Source organism: Pocillopora damicornis, chromosome 6, assembly GCF_964200805.1.
Source record: "Pocillopora damicornis chromosome 6, jaPocDami1.2, whole genome shotgun sequence".
Classification (NCBI taxonomy): domain Eukaryota; kingdom Metazoa; phylum Cnidaria; class Anthozoa; order Scleractinia; family Pocilloporidae; genus Pocillopora; species Pocillopora damicornis.
This window is the reverse complement of record NC_142675.1, coordinates 19182445-19201464: the sequence shown is the minus strand read 5'-3', so window position 1 is coordinate 19201464 and position 19020 is coordinate 19182445. Positions and strand designations below refer to the sequence as shown.

The 19020-nt window shown below is 39.5% G+C and overlaps 2 protein-coding genes and 2 non-coding genes across 8 annotated transcripts; 3 read left to right on the top strand and 1 right to left on the bottom strand.

The window, feature by feature from the left end:
• Positions 1–163: 163 nt before the first annotated feature.
• LOC113685120 (uncharacterized) lies at positions 164–6159 on the bottom strand. Of its 2 annotated transcripts, none has more exons than XM_027202596.2 (3): positions 5634–6159; positions 3492–3650; positions 164–2472 (listed from the first exon to the last, which is right to left on the bottom strand). In XM_027202596.2, the coding sequence occupies exons 2-3, from the start codon at positions 3634–3636 to the stop codon at positions 965–967; spliced, it is 1653 nt and encodes a 550-aa protein (XP_027058397.2). In that variant the 5' UTR covers positions 3637–3650; positions 5634–6159; the 3' UTR covers positions 164–964. The 2 variants fall into 2 exon arrangements, with proteins under 2 accessions (XP_027058397.2, XP_089064883.1); XM_089208757.1 differs by lacking the exon at positions 5634–6159 and adding an exon at positions 4825–4908.
• A 2062-nt stretch (positions 6160–8221) lies between these two features.
• Positions 8222–15893, top strand: LOC113685124 (uncharacterized). Of its 4 annotated transcripts, XM_089211059.1 has the most exons (4): positions 8222–8358; positions 8439–8722; positions 11037–11143; positions 11551–15893. In XM_089211059.1, the coding sequence occupies exon 4, from the start codon at positions 11681–11683 to the stop codon at positions 15239–15241; it is 3561 nt and encodes a 1186-aa protein (XP_089067185.1). In that variant the 5' UTR covers positions 8222–8358; positions 8439–8722; positions 11037–11143; positions 11551–11680; the 3' UTR covers positions 15242–15893. The 4 variants fall into 4 exon arrangements, with proteins under 4 accessions (XP_089067185.1, XP_089067186.1, XP_089067183.1 ...); XM_089211060.1 differs by lacking the exons at positions 8222–8358; positions 8439–8722 and adding an exon at positions 9306–9833; XM_089211057.1 differs by lacking the exons at positions 8222–8358; positions 8439–8722 and adding an exon at positions 9859–9984.
• Trnav-aac (transfer RNA valine (anticodon AAC)) lies at positions 9431–9503 on the top strand. Its single transcript has one exon. It is a non-coding gene; the product is annotated as a tRNA-Val (tRNA).
• Positions 11362–11433, top strand: Trnae-cuc (transfer RNA glutamic acid (anticodon CUC)). Its single transcript has one exon. It is a non-coding gene; the product is annotated as a tRNA-Glu (tRNA).
• Positions 15894–19020: the final 3127 nt, after the last annotated feature.

Genomic DNA, 19020 nt, shown 5'->3' with positions numbered 1-19020 from the left:
GAAACTGAAGTGGATAAATGATGAGAATTCGAGAGAGACGGAGAACATCGATCCTGTAAGATCTCTCTTTCATATTTATCCACAGTTGACAAAATTTTCATTTTCAAACGACATAGTTTTCGCACCGATAACGGTTACAGTAATTTAGCTGATTATAGTCATGGAAAGTAACTATGTTCATTTAATTCAAAAACCGAGTTGTGGCGTAATACTATAGTTCTAGCAGTAAGCTGGGTGAGAAAAGGAAATCGAACTGATTTTCGTAAGAAACTGAAATATCAGACTCGTGACTAAGTATCGATAGTTACAATTCCGTTTTGAAACTGTAGCCCTGATTACTTTTGTTTTTATGGTTTTTATTGCCCCTTTTTCGCTGAAAGAATTGGCCAGACTGCGGTCGGTTTGATTGAAAATTGTCACTGACCAGGCCACTAAACGAAAACTTTTAAGGAAAAATAAGGAGACAACAAATTTACTACTGGACAAAGTACGTTTCATCATTCGAAAAAAAAAAATTACCTCATTCAGCTATATATGTACATATCACCTGCTTGTCTGATCTTTCAATTTCATTTACTGAGGCTCGCTAAATCTTCACGCTGAAAAGGAAAGGGGGGGGCGGGTGGGGACTAAGGGTAAACTGCAATTTAAATGATATGAGTTATATTTTTAGCCACTAATTACTTCACTGAGAGATAAACGAGTTGGAGCGTTTTGCTATGAAAAATCCAACTCTGTTGCTATGTTGCACTGGTCAGTTGGGAACCATCTGAATTAATTCAGCCGGGACGTTCGTTTTAGTGTTTGCCCGTGACCAGGACATGTGTCACACAACGAAAAGACACAAAAGGGTGCGCAGTTGTTTAAAGAGGACATTTTCTATAAATTTTACCCATGCAGTTTGAACTCGTCTTGCAAGTTGTAAAAGCCAAGAACTGAGCTAGAAAGTTCTCCCATTTGCGAATCAATTTACTAAACTCGATAGGACATTTGCAGTAGCCGACGGAAGTACCCCGATTAATCTTGGCATAGAGTCATGATCGAAAGCAACGCCACTTTTTAAAGGTGCTATCTCACTTTCCAACAAATCACGCTGGATTGGTTTCGCTGTGTTAATAATTTCATGGATGTCTTTTCGACGCTCGAAAAGTCCTGCATCATTTGGATCTTGGTCACCTGATCGACATACTTCTGAATTGGTTCGCTTGTTTTCGGTTTCATCGGTTAGGTCAATTATGATTGGTTGATTCGTTGGTGTTATCTTGTTACTCCTAGCTTTGCTGTTGGTGGAAGTAATGGCGATATCAGAAGTGAGGGCACCAGAAGAGGTTATGTTGGCGCTGATTCTATTTGGCGAATTTCCAATTTCAAGCGATTTTTTTATTTCGTATGACTGGTTGACGTGAACACTGGACGTGAAAGTGCCAAAAGTGTTGTTGGCGGAAGTTAACGTTTGGGAAGTGATGACCTTGACTTGACTAGGTGACGGTGTCATCTCAGGCAATCGGCTAAGTTCGCCGAATCTCTTTACCTTAAGGCTTGTGTCCTTACCATACAAACGTTTGTCAGGGTGAGGTTGACTTAGAGGCGTCTTGCAAGCATCTTTCGGATTAGAAACCTCGCTAGATACCTGATCATTGATGATTCCGAGCACATCGTCACCCGAACAATGTCTCTTGCGTTGTTGTTCGGGATAATTATCACGATCTGCAGCAGTTGTAGCATTTCGTTTAAATGAGAGAAAATCAGCGCGTCCCATGCCATTTCCTGGTTTTCCTTGAGTTCCATCAGCTGATGAATAACAAAGGTTGACGGAGCAAATTCTGTGTCTTTTCTCTTCTTCGTTGCATGTTGAAATAAGACTTGGTGTTGGCTTTTGCGAAGGGCATGAAGAAGGACAATGCTCCTGATTTATCACTCCTGGTATGCTGGGCTTCTGCTCTTGTGAGCTGTGAAAGACACTACCTTCCATTACATCAGGACAGGCCTGAGATATGGTGAGGATACCGTCCGTTTGTCTAACAGGTGAGGCACATCCCTCGATCGAACAACCATCTTTTGCTGTACAGCTCTTGCCCGTTTCTTTGTGTTGATTGGTGACTTTATTAAACGTCGTTTTTGTTGAATGTTGACACACCTTCATGCAGAGGTTCGTAATTTCGTGATTGCAGTTGGTTGTCAATGGAAGCTGTTCGTTGCGGGAAGACATTAGGCCACGCCTTGTGCTGCCATAACAGGAGTCTGCAATGCCACAGTCTTGGCCCAAGTGATGGTACGTCACAGCTGTGGAATGGTTTGGCTTGAAGGCGATTCCATTTTCAGTTGAAGATGAAACGCAGCAGAATTGGCTATTCATAAATGCTTTTTCCTCTCTGGTCAAGAATAGTCCAAAGCCATCGCGGTTTTTGCGGAAAAAGTCATCAGATGTAGTTTTGCAGCTTGCCGCGTTCAGTATCGAAGAACAAGAGAAAGCTGGAGGAAAACAAAGAGAAAAGCATGTCCAGATTTTGATTTTGTCCTTACGTTATTCTTTGGCAAGGTCGCAGGGGGAGGGGGGGGGGGGAATCGGACGCCCCACTAATTAATTGTTCGACACCAACATTTTTGCAACGACAGGATCGCATGTTACTACACAATATAAGTTCCCCCCCTCTTAACAAAAATTCATGGATCAACTCCTGCAGAGTAGCTGTTAGCGAGGAAACTTTTGAAAATACTGACGAACAGAGCAGCTAGTTTGTGTGCGAAAGAAAAAGAATCAATTAAGCATGTGAAACCTCTTTACACCATCATTACTCTCTCTATTAGAGTAAAGAAAGCCTTTAAAATATACAAATAGAAATATATGCTTACATTGTGATCAAAGCACCTTTCAGTCCCAACTGACATTTGAAAGAGTCATTTAAGGTAATTTCATACCTTGAAATGTCGATCGGATTACACTGCTAACCACCCTCTACTGATTGATAATGGTATTAGAACCGAGTGGAGTCCAATTCGGTCTGTAATCATACGAGTGATAAACAAAATCGGACGACCGCGAAGCGGGAGTCCGATTTGTTAGTCACGATGTACTTTACCGCTGTGCATATATTTAACCGCTGTGCACATTTTGAGGCGACTGAGGAATAAGTCAGAGCATAAGAGTACAATGCAAGAGACAGGGGAGGGGTGTGTGAGTGTGCAGTGTTTGTGCAAGTAAGGGAAGGCGACAGCGTTGTTCCGAAGCGCGTGAATGCGCGCGTCTTTGTTTCTCCCTCTTAAATTCTTTCCACCTCCTCGACCTAAGCTTTAGATTTTTGCTGGCGCTTGATAAGAGGAACGAGAGGCTGTGAAAATTTTGGAGAAGAAGTAATCACGATCAAAATTACTGCGCACCAATGCAGTAATCACAGATTTATTCCCTAAATACATGTGACCCTAAACAGATTTAGAAATATTCAAAACTGCATGAATAGGTTGATCACGAATATTTTAAATTATCTACTCACGTGGAATCTTCTGTGCAGCAGAGTAGACTCCGTTGGAAGTTGTAAACTTCACCGTGGAATGAGAATTATTACAATGAGCAGAGTGAAAAGTTCTATGGCCCCAACAATTTTGCGGAAAAGACGGATGTCCATTGACGTGAATCATGTTTGGCGCCACCTCTACAATAAAATAACAAACCAAATACAATAGGTTGTTGTTTACTGCACTGCACATGGGCAGGAATGAATGCCCGGAAGTCAAAAATTTTCATATAATTTCCATTGAAAGGTTCTCTCAAACTTCTTAAGAGTATCAAGCGATACCACAACACTTTAATAGAAAATCATTCTGATCGGAATGCCAGGCACGGTCAGAAAATAGACTAAATGCCCAGTTGTCACAGAAAACCTCATTCAAACCAACTAAAAATTCTTCGATGCTTGTTTAGAAATGCCGAGCAATTTTGGGAGCAACTGCAGAATACCCTGTCACTTTGGTCCACCTCATTTACACGTGTCGGAAGGCTTTGAAGATCGAGGTATAACACAATTAACGTTCTTCTCATTCAATGACTTGTAAATGAGTGGCAGGGTATTCTGCAGCTTAGCCTAAAATGTTTTTGTGTCTACAACCCAAGCGACTCTAGGTGTGCACAAGCTTGGAAAATTTTTCAACTAAACACTTGAAAATCAAAATAGTTCTCGTAGTCTTTTGACATTTCTAAACCCTCTGATCCTTTACAAAGTGTTATAGAACCTTTCATTGGGAATTCTGTTAAGATTTCTGACTGCTAGGTAGGTAGACATTGCAGAGACAGTAAGTTGAATTAAATTTATTCATTTGCGCAAACTCCTAGATAGAACCGGAATGTTCTGTCCGAATCATTGAAGATTTCTAGGACGTTGCTTGCCAACTTTAAAATCTTACTTTAATTTTGAAAATTGTAGGAAACATTAAAATCGGATTTAAGAAGGTTTTCATGTGAGCAACTTAAGACTGTTTGCCGGTTTATTTAGAAATACGTGACACAAAAACCTTGTTGTTATTTTAATTAACGTGACCCATTATGTTTTGTTTGGTCTTTCTTCTTTGAATAAATGAATAAAATGCCTTTCGTCACGTCTGTTTATCACAGATCTGTAGAGAACCCCAAGGGCTATATCATTCCTTGAATAGTTAGCATGCACGCGCGAGATAACTGCCTTCAAACCCCTTGACGAGTCCGTAGTCAATACGCGCTGTTTATTGAGCTTGACAGTTTTTCGCCATGAGAAAAAAACTTTTTTAAGGTTTTCTTTGCCTGAGGTGCAAACTTAGTAGAACCTTTGTAAAAACTTCCTATGTGACACTGACCTCGCTTCAGCTTGGAACAGGAAGTCAATACTGTACAATACAATACTTATGAAGCTTGACTGAGTCTCAATAGCGCCAGTACTTCTTATTAACAATAAAGAATACGACATCTCCTTTATTGCAGTGTAAATGACAAACACACAGACAGTTTGATGTCACTGTCTCAGATTTGAAATTTTAATTTACCATTGATGAGAAAAATTAACAATCTTTCCGTATAAATGCCGCTTGCGAAACTAACATTGAATCCTTTCGACTCCATGATGAATTCAAGCTGACTGACTCAACACTGAAAACTTTATGAATAAATTTTTTAGTTGTTCTTCCGGTTGGTTTTTCTCTTTATTTAGCAATTACACTATTACAACGAATGAATCGTCGACTGTGTATAATTTTTTAATCCGTAAATTCTCACTCAGAACTGATCATTTCCTTCTTAGGGAGTGTCCTTCAAGGCTTGCGATAGCAGATGAGCTTCTCAGTTGAATCATAAAAGTGACTGACGCAATCAAGCATCGAATTTGATCACTTCGCTTCACTGAAGGCGAAACGATGAATGAAGTTGTGGGACTGCTGGTATTATCATTATATCAAGTTTTCTCAGTCTAGATGCAAAGTTGCTTTTCAAACAAGACACAACAGGTGCTCTAAGGAGTCCGCAGCGTTCATGCCAGATCTCGCCAAATGTTCGGCGAATGTGAGAGTAGAATCAATAGTCAGGAATGCGGCAGTTGATCAGCATGAGGCACAAGTAATGCGTATCTTACATTCGGTATGTAATAGAGTTAACGCAAATCGAAAAAACTTACCTGGTCAACTTCGAACTTTAACACAGATACACCTCAGTGTCTGCTCTGCACTATTTCACAGGATAACTTGATCACTGCGCTGCACTTCTGACACAGATAACAATAAATAAAATCTTTTTTGATGCGGCGCCGTGTAGTAAGTTTTACATCAAATCTTTTCTAATTTGTGTGTGATTTGACCAATCATAGGAAAGAGGTATGGTAGGTATCACTTAAGCGATGAACGGCATAAAACCGCAATCGCTGAGATGCTATGATTGACGCACATGAAGCGTCGTGAGAGATCCTGATTGGTAAGACCGCCAGTGGTTCAAATGACGTGACAGACCAATCAAACGCCACAGCGTCAGCTCAGCGTATTTTCCTTCCGAGTCCTAACGTTGTTCAACAAATATTGAGTCAATCTGTACTTGGATCCGTTTATATCGAATTAGCCAGATCACCATCAATCATTCCGAGCACGCATAATTTCATTTGACCGAGTGAACGGCGGCTGTCAAAGAATTTATTGCGACAAAAAAACAACGCATTCAAACAGTTGATTCGTAATAACCCGTAATTACTTGCCCGCGGGCGATGACGTTGCTAGTTATGGCTTGCTAAATATAGGCCAAAAATTGTTTACTCCTTTCTAATACAACTTCCTTCACGGTTGACACTCTCACTCTTTTTGTTTGTGCCCTTAAAAATAGTGCCAAAAACTGCTCAGTAGCCCTTGTTAGCCTTTCAGTTTTGCTTGCCCATTTCATGTCATGTGGTAAAACTCTGTAGAGAACTGTTTCTTTCAAAGTTCTTCTTTGAAATTTCCTTTTATTCATTTGCATATGTACGCATCATTTACAAAAGCGGCCTGAAATGGGTAAACGAAACATATAAGCTAATCAGGCTTATTATTTTTAACCATGGTGTAGTCAATTCTCTGGTATATTTAGCTACCAGAGTAACACCACAGGATACTAGAACAACTCGAACCTGTATAGGCGGCACCGTATTCAGCGGTGACCCAGTATTTATTTCCCCTCCTTAGAGAGTAAAGAAACGATCACTGCGACGCCGTTGGTCGACAACATTGGTTAAAAAAATGAGCTTATATTTTACCTACGAATCTCGCGATACCCCAAAGTCATTTAGTGTGTTTCTCACTGTAAAAACTATCTCGAAATGAATATGGAACACAGCGTTAACTGAGAAATAGAAATTATAAAATTAGATGTCGTCTTTCAAGGACAAGGCAAAGTTTGGTAATTTCACGTTGTTGTTTGGCAGAGGAAGCACAAAAATTTACAAAGATTTATAATGCTCTTGCACAGCCATTTTTCTGCTCATTAAATCTTTTGTTCAGTGACGTTTCCGTTCCCTTTGACGTCGTGGACTTTTACTCCCTAATCACTGTAATTTTCACCTCTATCAAGTCTATTAAGCGGTCGCGGTTATCCTTTACTAAGTCCCAACGGCCTGTTTATATTGCATTCTACCTGTAGTGAACTGTCACTTAAAGCCAAACCGCTGAAATAAAACTAAGAATAATCAATCTTTCGTGAAAATTCTATCTTTCTCTTCCAAAATCAAAATAAGTAGTATTTTGAGCGAGATTCTGTACATTATGAGGTCAATTATGGCATAAAACTTAATTTTATATCGTCTTTTTATAACACCCTTAATCTGTGGAACTGTTCTGTGGGTGACCGCTTAATAGGTTTGTTTGTATCGAGTTTATATATCCATAAGCACGTATATCAAGATTCATATTTCTGCGAAGTTTTATAAACATCCTTACATTCGACTGAGAGCAACCGGAATTGACACTTTTAATTTAGAGATAATTTTGTTTTTTTTTACCGATACCATTTTGAAGGAAACAAATGACTAAGTTGTAAAGCTACTGCAATGCGTCAGAGAACTGTGTTCAAAGATAGCAAAATTATTTTTAGCCATCTTCACTTCTTCAAAGCCATTAGGAAATTCTAAATAAAGAAACCCACACGATTTAGCCCAAGGAGTCGGAAATTTTGTGTGCGGTTTAAGAGTTTCCATGTCGCACCCAAAACCGCAAGCTACGCAGACAACGCGCTATGATGTTCCTTTAATGCAACTGTACAGATATATATACTACATCTTTTTTCTATATATTTGATAACTTGTTTGTATTTATATTCCACCTCTTATTAGCACGATAACTTTCACTAGCAAATCAAATAAAGAATTCTTCCAAAACCATCATCCACGCTACCAGCATTGATAATGCACATACATGCTGCCGGTTACATAACAAGCTATGTTCCCATTGAATTGAAATGTCAATTACATTACTTTCAGTACACAATTTATAATATTCGCAAAATCTCACAGTCCTAATTCATCTTGTTAGACTTAACAAATCGACAGTGGTTTTAGTATGGTCTGTATCCTTATCAGTAATGATAATCGTCATCACAGTGGTTAAACTGTTGTAAACTCATGGAGCGCACAAATTATGTAGAAACAACTATGTGAAACAGCTTTGACTAAGGAGCTTGCAACATCTCTGCCAATTGTGGTAGCCTATAGGCCGTGAGGGACTGCAAGAGAGCGTAGCGCAATGCATCATTAAACTGTATGGAAGTTCTTGGCCGAGTGCGAGGCGTGTTTCTACAAACTTTCTCTTCACTTTTATGTTGTATGTTGGGTAATTGTATCGTCTAAATTTCCTATCCCGTTTCGCTAAATAGTCCAGGAATCTTGAGAGGTAATATTTGTTTCATTTACGCTGAACTGAAGCGGTTTTGTGTCACCTTGTGTATTCTCGCGCTTTTCTTGTTTGCACAGATGGAAATGCCCACAACTAAGGATCAAAATAGCATCACGGGAAAGCCAAGAAGGCACTCTTATTGCTGTGCTGCTTAGTTTGAAGGGTCAACAACTTTGAAGGAACAACTTGCGTCAAAAGCTGGTCTGCCGGAAACGTATAACTCCAGTTTCTGATACTGGAAACACAGAAACGAAGGAAGTTTTACTCGGCGTTACAGAAAACAATCAAAATGTCCTCAGAGGAATACAAAAACTATGGTTCAGAGGAATCAAATTAACAGCGTCAGTATGATACATTCAAGGTAAATTCCTCAGTGGAAGTTTATTTTGAGGTGATATTAGTGACGAAAGAGAGGAAATCTTTTAAAATAACAACATTTTTCGCGAAATTGTTAACTGACGACAGCCTGCTACTGAGTTGCTCAAAAAATAGAATTCCCTTAACTGCAGGTGGCCTCTGCCGACTAAAATGTGAGAAGAAAAAGGAATTTTTTCTCGGGGAAGAGAGAGGAGCAAGTCCTTTACTTGATAAGTCTCTTTTATTCCGACACTTTTTGTCACTAACGGTTTTGCGTCACGCAACAACTAAACTCAACATAGTTGTGTGACAGATCCGTCGGGTTAAAACGACCAGGTTTAATTCTGAAAAAAAAGAAAGTCGAAAAAGCAATTGGCAATAAAGTTTATAATATCATTTCGCTGTGGCTGCCAAGCCTACCTTTATGATAAGTATTTTTCTTTCAGGATTGAGAATGGAATTGTACCTGGTGCAAAACAAGTAATTCCGTTTTTTTTTTTTGCCGGCATAAATATTCTTTACTGAAAAGCTCCTCACACACCTAAAAATAACTTGTAATCAAACAGTATCATTATTATTGTTTATTTTGATTCTTTTTTGTGGGTATTTTGTTTTTTAAGTACAGTAAGAAGCATGTAGAGTCCACCACGGTAACTGAGTCAATTTATTCACACTATTCAATTCAATAATTTTCTTCATTAAGACATCGGAGGTTTCTGTAGTGTAGTGGTTATCACGTCCGCCTAACACGCGGAAGGTCGCAGGTTCGAGCCCTGCCAGAAACATTTTTCGATTTTTTTCATTAGGGTATTACCTATTACTTTGTCATTTTTTTTCCCTTCTATTTCGAAGTGTTTAAGGGGAGATGTGTTGGTGTCTTTGTGATAGGATTACTCTGGACAAAAATATTTCGTGAAATGGGCTTTATGGAAGTCCACAATGATAAAAATTTTAATGATAATTAGCATAATCAACTGGGCTTGTCAACCCTCAATATTCGAACATATTTTCCTCTTGCTTATTTGGGTCGACTCTCCAGGGAGTTATTTGGTCTAGCAGGCATTTGATCGGTCCGATATTAAGTGCAGAAGTTTTACACTCGTGAATAAAGCAAGGTAAGGACGCCGAGTTTTTGTCGATCGGCCCGCATAAATTATCTTGAATAAGATCGTAACTAAAGTAGTCACGAGGCAAACTTGCATCACATGTGTCCGATCTGTCGACTCTCCTCATATCTCCAAAGTCGTCCATATATGAGCTGTCGAGGTATGCCTTTTTATGATTGTGTCTCAGGTCTAAAACGAAAAAAATTAGCACGAAATGTGATATTTTTAAAGTGATATGTTGAGCGTGTGAAGCGAAAAATATCGGCTCGACGCTTTCGTGTTGGTATCAGAGCGCTACGCTCATGTGTGGTTTTAGTGGGACTGCTTTCTTTACCAGCGATTTCCGGCATTGGTCATTAAAGAGACAATTTATCCTCTGCCATAGCTCTGGCATTGCTTAGCTCTGGCATAGCTCGCCTAAATGAACCATGAACCGCCTTTGCCACCTTCGCCAGTGATCGGTATAACCAAGTTCCGTCGCAAACTAAGACTTCCAAACTAGTGAAGGGAGCAACTGTGTTATGGAATAAAATCTGAACGTATTTGAATCGGAAGTTCGTATTTAAAGGCTTTCTTCTTTATCCTACACTCGACATGTTTCTCGTTGAGAAAGGAAATTCGATCTTGTAAGATATTATTTTAATATTTCCTACTAAGTCCTGATAAAAAAGTATTCAAAATTGTATTACCGTGTGATGATCATGAGTTGACAACCAAACGGTCAAAGTACATGTGAAAACTACATCGCTCATGATAACCGCTTTTATATAGTCTGAAAAATCACGTGAACAGCACATGTTGTCAATCCAAGGTACATAAAACAGCTGCCATTTTCTTGATGAAGCGCTTTGTTTTCAAGCACATTTATTTGGACAAAGACTTTTTTTAAGGTGAATCTTTCTCGTTGTATGTATTTATTACGATCCCACTGTCGCTTCATATTTACAAATTCGATTTTTATCCGTATTCGTCGCCGCTTGGCCAAGAAAAAAACTCAAGAATTTGAGCGAATTGTTCAGGCGCTGGAGTAATTAAAGCCCTGAGCGACGGATTTAGTTTGTCAGACGTATTGCATGACTCCATCGCAAAATCGACCCGCAAAGGGAAATTTTTGAATTCAATTTGGCGTAGAGAAGATTTGAATCTTAGCCATGACACCAGCAAGAGCAGAGCTTTGCTTTCTATGATGGTGGATTTTTCAATTATTTTAAGGTCTTAGAATTTGCAAGTACCACATGGGAGAAACTTACCAACGTCGAGGAACAACGAGGAAAAAGTTTCTAGCAAGGAAATCCACAGGCTTAAAAGTTAAAAATGTGGTGAGTACATGTTGTTATTTATGTGGTCGGTGACCGTCAGTTTCAAAGTCCAACCATGAACACGAGACATTGGCAAATTAATTCCCAAGAATCTATTAAGTAGGGTATGCTGGCCCACGCAGACGACACGGTTACACCTATGAGAATTATGCACGAAATTTTTTTTTTTTCAAGTAATTAGATATAAATATACAGCTCTGTTCCACAGTTTTATTGTATCCCATATGGTCTAGTGGTTAGGATCCGGCGCTCTCACCGCCGTGGCCCGGGTTCGATTCCCGGTGTGGGAACTGGATAGTTTTGGTTTCATGGATCTTTTTTTTTCTAGTCAAATTTTCACGGTACGGTTTTTAACCTATTGTTTCTCCTTCTCTTCGCTTTCTTTGCTGTCATTTTGATTTTTTTAGTATTGGGAAAAGTTCATGTATTGAAAGGCAACTGAAGCACTCACCACTGACTTGGCTTAGATGTTGAATGCCAAATGTGTAGCTGGAATTAGGAGGAAAATTTGTGTCGACGTTTAACCACTTTGCCAAAATGCAAAAGGAAAACAGCAAAGAAGTGCCTCTGCGTTTAGTTTTGCAAGGCCCCGTTGAAAATGAAGAAGTACTCCCCACCTGCATCGTTAAACAGGAGAATGATTCGACAGACAACACTGGCCAGCTTGCATCCCCTACGTTCGCATTACCTCTGAAATACCACATGATTCATGGCGAAGATGGAACAAACGTGCCCCTTATGAAACGTGTTAAACTGGAAAATGATGATTCATCTTTCTTGGAGAATGAAGTAAGTCTTTCGTGTTCAAGCAAAACCAGCTTGTTCAATATTGTCAGTGAAGTGGCTCAGTGGCTTGAAAACAAAACGACTACTCCGTCCTTTGATTCAAATAAAGATTCTGGACTAGGCATTGCAAATAATAGGAATCCATTGGTACAAAACGACTCTAAAAGTCTTGAAAGCACCGGAGGACAGTTAGAAGACTTATCTCATAGTATTAAAGTGAATGAGGGTACTACTGGTCATGAGGATTTTGAGTCTCCGCTGACCACCATCAATAGTTACAACGATGCGGACAAATCTGGCCTGCCATCTAGGGAGCTAGGTCAAGCTGTGACAACAACACCGACTCCAAGAACAATTAAGAGCCTTAACTCTGGAGTTCATGAAGGTTTTGCATTTGATCATGTCTTATTGCCTAAAGTTGTTAGCGTGCGCTCAGTATTATCAACATCGAGTTCACCCGCAGCTGAATTAATTCCTAATTTGCAACAGACAAGTTCACCAATACCCCATGGGAAGGCTTTCCCCGATCAACGTACTGCTGAAGTAATTTGTTGTGACGAGGAAGAAGCTGCTGATGCTCATCAATTAAGTGCGGATGCTTCGGTGACCTCGAATGACAGTCTCCCGGAAAACTCTAATACAAAAGTTCAGTCACCGAAACACAACGATCTCTTACTGACCTTCACCCAAGAAGATGGAAAAAAAGATATGTTTCTCGTGATAAAAGACGAAGTTTTTGCTGTGCAACGTTTTTATTATAGAGGAGAGTCGTATTTAATTCACACTGACAGCAAAGGAAAGAAAACTGTTTTAGCCAAAGCACAGAGAGAAAAAGACGCAGGATCCCAAAGTAAAAGCGGTGTACTTGCATCTGTTGGTGAGACGGTCTTAATTCAGCGAGGTAAGACGAGGTATATTTCGTCATCTGCTATGAGGCAGTCAAGAAACATGCCATGCCAAGAGAACTCCACGCAGAAATCTAGGGAAGTACGGTGGACTATTCACCCAGCGTTGCGAAGAAGTTCTGTTCAAACGTCTCAAACAAACGCGAGAGAGACGGTATACAAACCTACAAAAGCAAATGAGTCTCATCCTGTCAGCACTAGCACGCAAGTGCCAAACAAGCCGCTTCTGATTCACATAAATCGAAAAAGTGCCGAATCATCGGAGTACGTGTGCGGACCTCAAGGTGAGCCGGAAAAATCGCCTGCTGGTCAGCTACGTCTTCCTGCTCAAGCTAGTGAAGAACGACAGAACTCGCTCATCAATGGTTTACTTCAAAACTTAAATGCTGACAATCGTTCAAGAGCACATTTTCCTTCGAGAGCTGTTAACGCCCCATCGGATAGATGGTTTAATCAACCATCTAACGTCAATAGAGATATCGTAACTAGAATTGATCTCAGCTGCGATGAGGAGATTGTAAACGGTCCTAATCAGCGTTGCAACTCCAGAACTCAAAGTACCCTCGGTCACGGTCGGAAGGGTTATCTGACTACAGAAACTATCGACCGTGGGTTACTTGCTCTTGATAAAAGAACAAGGACTCCTTCAGTAGGAAATGAGAGAACAGTCGATAGCAGATGTGAGTCGCTAAAGCGCATCACTGATAACTTTACATCAAATGAGAAACCTGTCCAACAAACTTTGAATAATCCCTTAGGTTTTGCGGACTCCTCTAGTAGGGAAATTGAAGCCACAAGATATTCCTATGATGCTGTAAATAAGCGGCTTAACAAAAGTACACTCAATGGTAGATATCAACAGATGAGAAACGTAACTCAAAGACTTGGTAGCGCCGTCTCACAAGAAAATGCCGAAAGCCATACCATTAGGAACAAAAATACAGATCGCAGTGATCAGAGAACTCACCCAAATCAGTCAAATTTTTATAACGGCTGCCTTCCACTTCAACCTCGTTCCACCGTACCTGATCGCAGTTTTGATTCGTTACAAGGCAATTTTCGATCTCGCGCCTATGGAGTAGCTAAAGGAAAAAGCAAAATATTGGAGATACTCGAATCATGGAAACGGCGCCGACAATCGAATGTCTCAAATAAAGACTGTCAAGTGCTAAGACAGCTTTTAAACAGAACCCATCAATCAGTCAGTTCTGTTCAAAACAACAGTCAGGTGAATAAATCTCAAAGCGCAACAACAGCGGGCAAAAATACACAAGGAATTTGTAAAGCTTCATATACCAAAAGTGTCACTCCAATAATTACCCAGGTTTCGTATGGTTTAAGTGCTAACTCTAAAGCTGGAGGTTTCCTTCTTCCAAAGAAATCTGCAACAGCGCTCGTAATCAATCAGGGGCGTCCCATTTACGTTGATGCGACCAACTCGATCATTGACGAAGGATGGAGATTAGGGAACGTTGGTCAGCGGTTTTTAAATGTAGGAAACACGGTTTCAGGTCTTAATTCAAATATTTCCGGAAATGTCACAATATCACAGCCAGTCTCTCTAGGTAGTAGTGTGAGTCAAAACGAAGTACGCCAGATGAACAGTGGCTTAACTTTAGGTCAGCAGTTATCTAACAGCACAACTTCTTCAACGACTAGTTCATTAACAACGGATCAGCGCCTTGACACTTCGCTTGCGCAATTTTCTGCCCCAAAACTCGACGAACACCTTATTGTCAATAACATATTAAAACCAGTCAATACTTCTATATTAGGAACTGAAAGAACTGTGATGTCGGGTGGAAAACAGAGTTATATGTGTGAAGGCACATCAAACGCTGCTAAGCTGAGGGCGATTACCAAGGGAAGGGTGATTGATGAGCCACGTGAGTTTGTTAAGCCAGGCGTGGTCGCCAAGGCAGGAGAGGCTGCTAAGCCACATGAGGTAATCGAAATAGCAGATTCGCCCCCAAGTTCAGACAGCACTAACTCTAATTGTAACGTGACAACTGATTGTGAAATTAAGGAAACTGAGTGCACGATTGTTGGTGAACCATCAGGTTCCATAGCACAACTTCAGAGTTGTGTGGAGCAACTTCCACCGCTTGCCGGTAAAGCAAACAAAGCAGCAAATGAACTTCAAACGTGCAATCCATCAATAGCCCCGCATTCAACCAGTCAGAAAAAAGCAGGAAAAGGAGCGTCGAGGTTAAAGGAGGAAGAGGCGGTGAAGATTCGCAACGAGGCGTTGAGAGATGAACTTGTTAAAAAGATTAATAACACACGCGAGAGATTCGAGCAAGAAGAAATCGAATGGAAGAAGTCTCGGCTGAGTAGACTGAAAATGGTGCTCATGAGGAAACTGGCTAAGCTTCCTGGAAGTGATATTATTGTAGATGACGAATGAAATCCGGCATTTGACCAGAACCTATATTCCGAGCACTAAAAACATTTTTTTCTAATTTCAAATAAGCCTTCCTAACCACGTATTTGAGTGAAAATTTCTTTGTGTCCAAACATGCTTTCAATCAAATGGTTTCTCTGGCGTGCAGATGAAACTCTTTTGAAGTGGCCGTACAAATTCAAATTAATTAGCAATTTGTTTTGGCTGAATCCTCGATTTTTTTGACCTTCGTCCGGGGAAAGTTGTTCAACACTGAACCCTTAAGTTGGATGCGCACGTTTGTAGATTCCTCTTATCAGTCCTGATCCATTACGCTGCAAACACCTACTTCAGTGTGCTTTCTATCATTACTGCATAAAATGCGAGAAAAACGGTGTCACAGTTTGTTGAGATTTATTTTGAAAACCCCTGAAAACAACAAAAAATTCAAATTAAAATAAAGCTAATTTACCTGCGTGCAAATCTGAAAAAGAAGGTTATTGGAAAACTCTAATCCCGGGTTAGCTTAACGTATGCGGACGAATCTGCCCTCAACGTCTATCTTTTTGTCGGAAGAAGAAGCCAAAAATTAAAACGAAAGAAAATACCTCTGTTCTGATAGTCAAACTTGCTGTACTAATCACAGTTTGAGAATAAAAAACAAAGTTTATACACTCTACTTTCCCTTTTTGGATTTTTGGGGATAAAAATACGTTTAAAGTATTTCTAAATCCAGAGCGGAAACTTTGCGGTGTTTTTAGAGCGGTCTATAAGTTTGTTGCATGGTAGGCCTGGTTACATGGCAAACTGTGTGAAATCGACGACGAAAGCGATGTGAATGTTGCGCGCGTAACTTTTAAGTCAGACTTAATGCAATTAAGTTGGCAGGTGTTTTCTTTCAGACACCTTCAGTTATGCCCTTTACGACCTAATCACTCTTATGATAAGGGAAAGAAGTTGCTGGTACCAGCTATTACCTGTAACAAACTAGAATTGATACAAAAATGACGTTTTTGTTACAAGTTCAAATCAGACAAAAAAACTTATTACTCCTTCAAATCTACACATTAAACGATGTGCTATTTCCCGTCGCTTCAGTTTTTTAGCGGAGAGGTGCGACTGTGTGTCGATCACCTTGACTGCAAAATAAAAAGAGGTGATGCATGAGAAAACCACGCAAGTTACACGAAATTGTCGCGAGGAACCAGTGCTGTACTCAGTTGATATTGAAACAGAGAGACAAACGTAGGAAGCGCGCCAACAAAGAAAGGACAGAATGGAAAATGGAGCTGAGAGGTTAAACGGAGTAATATGTTCGAACAAGTAAAGAAAGAAAAACGAAAACCAAAAAAACTTTCATCTTGACAACATTTGCGGGAAATGTCGTGTAGATAAAAATTTTTTTGACGGTTATGATCAGTGGTTTATTTTTGGCCGTCAAATTGGAGAATCCTGAATTCCAGGACTCATGATCAGTGTCGCAAAGATACTGAAACATCGATTGATGACAACACGACCTCGATCAAATTCCGCGGCCATGGTTACCAAAAAGCTGTTATTTACCGGAGTTGCATCCATGTCAAATTCCAAATATAGACAAATGCGATTACGTGGCTCTTAATAAATGTTCATTGGTTGATCTGACAAGTTCCAATCGGTGTCCACTCATCCATAACCTTGCGAGATTATTAATAATTATTAATAATTCAAATGCTCTAGAAGAGGCATCTTTTACTCCCAAGCTATATTACCTTTTCTTCTAATAAAGCTAGTATTATGTATATTGAAAAAGGAGAAGCTAGCAAGATTAGAAATTTGAAATTGACGTATTCGAGGTTGAAATTGTCACTGACCAAAAAATTTGCGATTCTGAAGTGGCCCGCCCACCATGTTTGGTGCCCTCTAGCGGTCATACTTGTGCAAAATTAAAAATTGCTTTTGCTTGCACGCCTATGGCAAGCCAATTGTAGCAATATTCAATACTAAAATTCAAGTTCAATTCAATGAAATTCAAGTTCAATTCAATTTCCATTGAATTTCCATTGAATTGAAATTGAATTGAAATTGAATTTCATTGAATTGAACTTGAATTTCATTGAATTGAACTTGAATCTCATTGAATTGAAATTGAATTTCATTGAATCGAAATTGAATTTCATTGAATTGAAATTGAATTTCATTGAATTGAACTTGAATTTCATTGAATTGAACTTGAATCTCATTGAATTGAAATTGAATTTCATTGAATTGAAATTGAATTTTAGTATTGAATATTGCTACAATTGGCTTGCCATACACACCTCCTCTTTACCAAATGAATATAAAACAGTTTCGATTTGACTCACTTTTATTTTTCGGTCTTTGCTACCCGTGTGAAATGTCTTACTAAGTACATTTATTCTTATTGGTACATCCATTCTGGTGTTTTGTGCTTTTGTGGTGATCTCTACCTATATGTCTCTGTTAGTAAATAGGAAAGTACTCTATAATTGAAAGTTGGCAGCCGGCCATTATAGCTTGGAGTAATCATGATGTATAATCATGAATGTCTCGCTTGAGAGTATACCTTCATCTCCTAGCTTCATTTACTAGATGCTATGAGACCTACTTGAAAAGCACTTGGCGTAGACTCACGCAAAATGTTTGGTTATAAATGATTTCTTTCTTAAATTAGGTAATGATTTTTCAACATATTCAATTGACTGTCATCCGTGAGGAGAGCACGAGAACTCATTTATATGCATACAGAACACGGAGATGTAACTAAACCCCGTAAAACCCTTGTTAGAACTAAAGCATTTAGCGGTGAAAATTCACCACCAATGAAATTTACCTTTTTAGGGACCAGTCATTTTTTTTATCGCCTGGGGATGGTGGGGTGGGGTGGTGGTGGAAATATTTTAGGGGATCACCTGGTTTTCAGGGGTAATGTAGGGGAATCAGTCATCGCCAACAGAGTATCAAGGGGTGCTATAAAGAAAATGACTGGTGATTAACCCTTTAACCCCTAGAAGTGATTAACATGTAACTTCTCCCTGTAATATCCAAACATTATCCAGCAAACAGGTAATGAGAATACTCAAACTTATCAGGTGGAGGTTGTTATCTTGATCTACCACCGAATTCTCGTAACTTATTTACAAGGAAATGTGTAGCAGCTAGAGGGGAGAATCGACAATCAGATCTACAGAGCCTTATGGGAATTCAGGTAATTATTATCGTGATACAACCAAAATCTTCCGACCCGCCATGCGATACATAATTGCTAGACAGACTGGTCCCCACAAAATTTTACTGTGAACAGACATGTAACGTTATGTTTTGACGCTCCAGTGACCAAACCTGCATTGGTTGTTGAGTTTACTTTTATTCCGGCAGCAGGTAATGAACTGGTGGTGTGTGTTTAATTGATAAGTCATCGTTGAATCGCTGGTGAGTGAACAATTTTTGTCAACACTATAAATGCCAGATGAGTTTAGCCACGGCCGTGAACAGGAAACAATGCTTACGACTATATGTCACCAGAATGGAAGCTAAAGAAGAAATCCAGTTGTAAATGAAGAAACTTTTAAATACTTCAGCGAATATAGTGAAACTGATGCAGCAGGTATGTTTGTCATTAACTTCACTTCACTTTTATCTCATCCTTAAGCCTTTGCTCGAGCAAAAGCGCGCTTAATACAGATATTTTTTTAGTGATTACAGGCGACCAACTATAAGAGCCTGAACAAAATTAAAGGGGACTGATAATTTAAAGCTCTTTATTTTCTCAATGATGTTCTTCATTTCTCTTGTGTGACACT